The 7500-nt window shown below is 43.5% G+C and overlaps 1 protein-coding gene across 7 annotated transcripts in view; it reads right to left on the bottom strand.

The window, feature by feature from the left end:
* Positions 1 to 7500, bottom strand: part of col16a1 (collagen, type XVI, alpha 1) — a 106694-nt gene that overhangs the window by 68634 nt on the left and 30560 nt on the right. For all 7 annotated transcript variants that reach the window (XM_080859566.1, XM_080859567.1, XM_080859568.1 and 4 more), the window contains exons 7-8: positions 6789 to 6869; positions 4699 to 4788 (exon numbers count right to left, since the gene is read on the bottom strand). In XM_080859566.1, coding sequence (XP_080715692.1) covers positions 4699 to 4788; positions 6789 to 6869 — 171 coding nt within the window. The remainder of the gene's footprint in view (positions 1 to 4698; positions 4789 to 6788; positions 6870 to 7500) is intronic.

Here is a 7500-nt window from a genome sequence, read left to right as displayed (position 1 = left end):
AGATGGCACACACACACACACACACACACACACACACACACGTGCGCACACGCTCACACACACACACATGCAAAATAACTACTGGAATTGCATTGTGATCATTTCAACACACGTCTGGGTGAGCAGAGACATATTAAGACTGCATGCCATATGAGTGTGTATGTGTTTGTGTGTTCAACACAGTGTGTGTGTGTGTGTGTGTGTGTGTGTGTGTGTGTGTGTGTGTGTGTGTGTATGTGTGTATGTGTGCATATGAGTGTGTGTGTAACACACAGAGGGTGTGTCCTGTGCCAAAGATGCATGTGCTCAAGTGTGCAGTTTGGGAACAGGAAGCAACTGTGCTTTGTCAGAGAGAGAGACACACACACACACACACACACACACTCACAGTGACACACACACAGAAGCAGGATAAAACAGTTAGATGTGGGAAACAGAAGAAGAAGCAAAGCCCCCACTTCTCCGTAAACGTTTTTGCCATCAACACACAGTCTTAATACTTCAGCCAAACATGTGTCGTTGTTTATGGAATTGGCTATACTATTCTAAATAATAAAGTTCACTATGTCAGCAGTATTGCAGCAACGGTGATGGAACTCCACACATTTGAATAGCTTTGTAAACACTGTTGATTTTGCATCCATCAAAACCTGACTGGGAAGGCAGCGACAATGAGACCTGAATGGAGAAAATAAAAAAAGAAGGCGCTCTGTTGTATTAAGTCTCAGAACAGGAGACTCTACTCTACCCTACTATACTCTACTCTACAAATTACGTGCATACGATTTTGTGAATTTACTATTATCCATAGTGATAACCGTCATCAAGGTCCTCAGAAAAGTAGGAAGTTCTTTACACAGAAGTCGCTTATGTCTACTCTACTCTACTCCACTCCACTCCACTCCACTCCACTCCACTCCACCCTACCTTACTCAATTCTACTCTACTCTACTCTACCCTACCTTACTCAATTCTACTCCACACTACTCTACTCTAAATCAAATCAAATCAAATCAAATCAAACTTTATTTGTACGGCGCATTTCACACGCAAAGGTAACAAAATGCGCCTCACAGTAGGAAAGAAGGGAAATAAAGGGGGGGGGGGGGGTTACAAATAGTTTTAAAGAGACATAGATAAATAAGTAAACGTTCCATAAATGTAAAATAGATACATTTTACATGATAACAGGGCATCACATGACATCAGGGCATCACATAACGCATGTCAACAGGGCATCACATGTCAACAGGGCATCACATGACAACAGAGCATCACATGACAACAGGGCATCACATGACAACAGGGCATCACATAATAACAGGGCATTTTGTTTTCTATTGTGTTCTGTTTGCCGGGGCCGTACATGCATCCACTCGGAAAACAGGAAACACATTTGATGTAGCGGTACTTAATTGGGGGTTACAAACACTTGTAAAGAGACACGGATTCGTAAATAAATAAATGTTTCAAATATGTTAAATTAATACATTTTTACAGTGAGTGATAAGCCAGATCAAAGAGGTATGTCTTGAGTGTATGTTTAAATGTATCAACTCTACTCTACTCTACTCTACCTCTACTCTACTCTACTCTACCTTACCTTACTCAATTCTACTCTACTCTACTCTACCTTACCTTACTCAATTCTACTCTACTCTACTCTACTCTAACTTTACTATACCCTGATCTAACTCAAACTCTATTCTATTTTATTGTACTCTACTCTACTCTCATCTACTCTACTCTACTCTACTCTCCTCTCCTCTTCTCTCTTCTCTCTTCTCTCTTCTCCTCTCTTCTCTTCTCTCTTCTCTCAGACACGAGAGATCTTCTCTACTCTAACTCTATGAGCACAGCTCTATGACTGAGCGGAAAAAAGCCAACTCTTCTTTCATGGGAAGCCTGCACCTGTGTGTACTCAGACAACACCTAGGGCAGACACGATAGAGGGTGCACACACACACACATGCAAACACACACACACACACACACACACACACACACACACAACCAAACACAGCAGGAGCACGCCAGACACAGGATAGGGCTTCTGGGCTGATAGGATAACATGCCGTATCTAGGTGGAAAATATTTAGCATAGGTATGTGTGTGTGTGTATGCAAGTGTATTAGAGTCTTTGTGCAAGTGTATTAGCGTGTGTGTGTGTCAGTGTGTGTGTGTGTGTGTGTGTGTATAATGCCTTCTCCAACAATGTTATTGGCTCTTTTTAATACAAGGCAGCACTTCCAGTTACAAATCCGCTATGTTAAGCTTTACAGATTCCCTCCTATTTCCCCCCAGTCAGTTTCCCCGTCAGTGATTCGTCTCCTCCCTTGTAGCGCCTCCCAAAGAGCCTGTAAGAGCCATATACACACATCCTCACAGAAAACAGAGCTGGGAGTAAACACCATTAGCAACTCTTATCCCAACATCTTGTGTCCAGAGGAACTAATGTAGCATCTTGTGAGCATTAGGCATTAGCTAGAGTAAACCAGTCCAGAGGAACTCATATAGCATATTGTGAGCATTAGGCATTAGCTGGAGTGAACTAGTCCAGAGGAACTCATATAGCATCTTGTGAGCATTAGGCATTAGCTGGAGTGGACCCAGGGCTACTTGTGATAAAGAGGGCTCCCACTTAGTCATGTTGTGCATGTCCTCGCCAGCCAGCTGTTGTTTCTGTTTCATGAGTGTGCAGACTTCTCACTTCAAAGCTGGAGGAGAAGCTTGAAGCTTGTTCTACTTTAATCCCTTTTGCTTATATTCTTTAGAAGCACTGTATCAGTGGGTTCCAATTTCTCTCTGTCTGTTTCTCTGTCCCTCTTCCTTTTTTATCCTCCCTCTCGTTCTCCAGAAATGCAGACTTTTGCACAGCATATCATTCCCCCCTCATTTAACATGCATTTCACAAGTCTGGGAAAAGGGGTATTTTTTTGGCATCGGCCCCTTGTTTTGGAGCCATTTTATCTCCAGATTAAAGCAAACTGGGTTCAATGTATGAATATTTTAGGATGAAATCTCCAGAACCAAACAGGCAAGTCCCTCACAAGCTCTAGTCCTCCCTACTAAGGAAGGGCTCTGAGTTCCAGGTGTGTGCATCTGTCTCTTTCCAACCCTCTCTCTCCATCTTTGTCTCTCCCTCTCTTCCTCTCTCCCTCTCTTCCTCTCTCTGTCTCTCCCTCTCTCTGTCTCTCTCTGCCTGTCTCTCTCTCTCTCCCTCTATCTCTCAATCTCTCCCTATTTCTCTCTCTCTCTCTTTATCTCTCTCTCTCTCTGTGTCTCTCCCTCTCTTCCTCTCTCTGCCTGTCTCTCTCTGCCTTTCACTCTCTCTCTCTCTCTCTCTCTCTCTCTCTCTCTCTGTAGAGCAGTGCTTAGTTGTCTTCCTCTGGCAGGAAGTGGGTTCCTCAGACACAGGTATGTCTGTTTTGCCACATCTGTAAAGGCTGTTAGCTGGTAGGGGCCAGGGTATGGAATGCCACTGGATTCAGACACTTGAAGTTTATTTCTCATTACTGAGTCTCTATTTGGGTCATCTATCCATTTCCTCCCTCTCTCACCACCCCCGCTAATCACACGGCCATAAAAACATTGACTAAAGATATCAATATTCAGTGTTGAGAGTGTACATTTTTAAATGATTTCCAGTCCAGATTAAAGAATGTCCTAGAATGCAATTTGTCACATATTCAGTTCGATTACTCAAGGTGAGTAACATATTTTAAATACTAGCTAATCGCACGGCTAACATTTAATTAGCTGTGGATGCAATGGTTATGCCAGACCCTGGGGTTGCGAGGCCCATCACCAGCACCAAGCACTGAGCACTGGACTAAGTCAGGACTCTGCCAACTCATACGTTTGCACTTAGCGCACCGGCGTCGGAAGCACTGGTTTATGGGAATATTTGACTTTGAGAGCAAATAGCCTCCACATGTCGATTTAAAAGGTAATCACTTTGAGTGATCAATTAAACTGTACTCTGATTACCACCCATCTATATTGTAACTGTATCTGAAGACAGATATTCATATTTTATTTTCTAAATTACTCTGTTACTCCCCCACGGTCAATATTTGAAAAGTCAATATTTGAGGTTGATAATTGTGTGCTTTAGCAAGGAAGATGTTATAATGACAGTAATGAATATGTAATATATATTTATTATGTTATGTAATGAAAGGGCAATTGATTCCTGTAGGGTATTGTGCAGTGATGATCCACACCAACTCAAAGCACCATTAACTCTCTACATGTTATATGTCGACCATTATTCATATGCGTGTGGACAAGCATGTTCAAAGCAGCTAAGCAACAGCATAAGAAAACTTTGGAACAGGTTGTGAGAAATTCAGCTGGGTTTAGACATACATCTTACGCTGTCTTCGGAGGACGGATACGGTCTTTCCTAGGTCTGCTTGAGTGTATGTGTGGGTGGGGGGTTGGATGTGTGTGTGTAAGAATGTGTTGGGAAGTGTAAGCAAAAGTGTGTGTGTGTGTGTGTGTGTGTGAGAGTGAGTGTTTAGGTCTTTGCTCTAGTGTGCGTGTGGGTGGGGGGTTGGATGTGTGTGTAAGAATGTGTGTGTAGGGGAGTGTGAGCATAAGAGTGTGTGTGTGTGTGTGTGTGTGTGTGTGTGTGTGTGTGTGTGTGTGAGCGTGTGTGTGTGTGTGTGTGTGTGTGTGTGTGTGTAAGTGCACCTGATTAAAGGGATTTGGCACCATCTCCACCAGGTTTCCATCTGGTCCAGGCTCAGCAGCGCGGCGACTCTTGGGCGCATCAGGGGGACACTGAGTGGAGGAAGGAAAGGTCATCCAAGGTCAAGTTCACTCAGAAGTAAAAGGTCACCACCACTCAGGTCACCGCCACAGACTGCTGATTTAGCAACATCTGGTGTTTTGGCTGGAACATCACCATAAAGTTTACATCTACACTGCAGAACACACTTCACAGTTCTGTCTATCCCCCTCGCTCACACACACACACACACACACACACACACACACACACACACACACAAACAAACACACACAAACACACAAACACACACACACACACACATAAACACACACACATACACACACACAAACACATGCAGTGCAAGAGTAAATGACTGAGAGAGAGAGACACACACAAATACAAATACTATTTTTCTAAGTATGCCACCATCCTCAATCTCAGTGGTCACATATAACACGTCTTCTGATTACACAAACACTTATAAACAAAAATCAGACAAGCATCTTGACTCGATCCTCACACACTGTGTGTCTAGCTGAAGAATCACAATGACAGTAAACAGCCTTTATTTGATTCCCCCTGACCAATCCCAAGCAGTGTCTGTGGGAGGCCTCCATCACTGACCAATCCCCAGCAGTAACTGTGGGAGGCCTCCATCACTGTCTAACCTGACAGGGCGCTTCAGTGGCAAAGCTCACATGATCTCTAGTAACCTCGCACACACACACACACACACACACACACACACACACACACACACACACACTTTTTTGGTCACAAACAAAGCACGTATACACAACAACACATACTAGACACACACACAGACACACACACAAATACACACACAAACACACATATGAACACATTTATGAACTGTAGCGTATACATTGAGCAGCGCTAACGGTAGCAGTCCTCTAGGGGTTAAGACAGAAGCTCTGTCAAGGGTGTCATTTATGTCAGGGAAAGGGCACGAACTTATAAGATGTCATGGATTTATATAGGAGTGTGGTTGCAGGCGTGTGGTTGATGTGAGCATGTGTGTGTGTGTGTGTGTGTGTGTGTCCCTGTTAGTGTATGTATGTGTCTGTCAATGTGTTTGGTGCATGTAATTGTGTCTGTAAGTTCTTGAGTGTTATTTTGTGTGTGTGTGTCAGAGTGTATATGTGTGTGTGTGAGAGACAGAGAGAAAGAGTGTGTGTTGTGAGTGTGTGTGATGTGTGTGTCCTTGTGGAACTTTGAGTACACTCTTGAGAAGCCATAATAACCGTCGGAACACGTTGCCATCGTAAAATACAACATGCAGCCTCACAGCCACAGTGATAATTATCTCATCCCAGCTCTTCACAGCATGCAATTTTGTGGCCGTGATTTACACACAAATCTGCCACATCCTTTGTACTTCCTTTTTATCTAGTTTCCGTCCTTTCTCTCTCATACATGCAAATCATGGAGTTACTAGGAACAGGCAAAAGTCTGGATTTCATTGTTTCAACAGTGCTATCTGATTATTATCTGATGACACACACACACACACACACACACACACACACACACACACAGTCTCTCACTTCCTCTTTTATGGTCTCTCCGTATAAAACAAATCTTTCTCTCCCCTGCTCTCTCTATCTCTATCTCTCTCTCTCTCTCTCTCTCTCTCTCTCTCTCTCTCTCTCTCTCTCTCTCCTGATAGAATTCCAGCCAAGAGTATCTTAAAAGGCAGCTTTCATGTCTTTTCACAGACTTCCCTAACAGCTCCACAAAAACATTATATTTGAGAAAGCAGAGTGCTTTGGATAGCATACCACAAAATCCTGGTGGAGTTGCATGAAGCACGGCATCCTGCTCATGTGTGTGTATATGTGCATGTGTTTGTGTGTGTTTGTGTTTGTGTGCGTTTGTGTGCGTTTGTGTGAATGTGCGTCTATGTGTTTATGTGTGTTTGTGTGTGTGTGTGAATGTGCTCTACATGTGTGTGTGTGTGTGTGTGTGTGTGTGTGTCTCTGTGTGTCTGTGTCTGTGTATGAAGGTCAGTTGCGTGTGATTGCCTCACCCGAGCTCCAGGAATCTCACAGCAGGCTTCCTGAATGGCCAGAGATGGATCGCAGTACACCATCACTTGCTGGATATCAATCTGTGATAGAGGCGGAGAGAGAGAGAGAGAGAGAGAGAGAGAGAGAGAGAGAGAGAGATAATCAAAGAAAGACACAAAGAGGGAGAGAAGGAGAGAGAGAGAGAGAGATATTTAAATTATGGATGTATATTAAATATAGCACTGTTGCATTGTGGGGGCTTATATAAAGTCAATCTGAAGAATGCAATGCTGAGTTGAAAAGCATGGACAAGGATACAATGAAACAACATTACACACACACACACACACACACACATCACACATATTGAGAAGAGAGGAAAAGAGAGGAGAGGAAAGTATGTATGAGACAAGAAGAGAAGAGAGGATAACAGGGGATAAGATAAGATAAGAGAGGAGAGGAGAAGAGGAGAGAAGAGAAGAGAAGAGAAGAGAAGAGAAGAGAAGAGAAGAGAAGAGAAGAGAAGAGAAGAGAAGAGAAGAGAAGAGACAAGAGAGGAGAGGTGAAAAGAGGGACTTAGATGAGAAACTGTAAGTGTGATCTCCCTGAGACACAATGGCATGACTTTTCAGCAGTGAGAGAGAGAGAGAAAGAGAGAGAGAGGGGAGGGGGGAGCAGAAAGAGAAGGCATGGGAGGAGAGGGAACATATTGTGCGTATCGGAGTAACCAGG

This window comes from Sprattus sprattus, assembly GCF_963457725.1.
Source record: "Sprattus sprattus genome assembly, chromosome: 20".
NCBI classification, from domain to species: Eukaryota; Metazoa; Chordata; class Actinopteri; order Clupeiformes; family Clupeidae; genus Sprattus; species Sprattus sprattus.
This window is presented reverse-complemented; position numbering and strand designations above follow the sequence as displayed.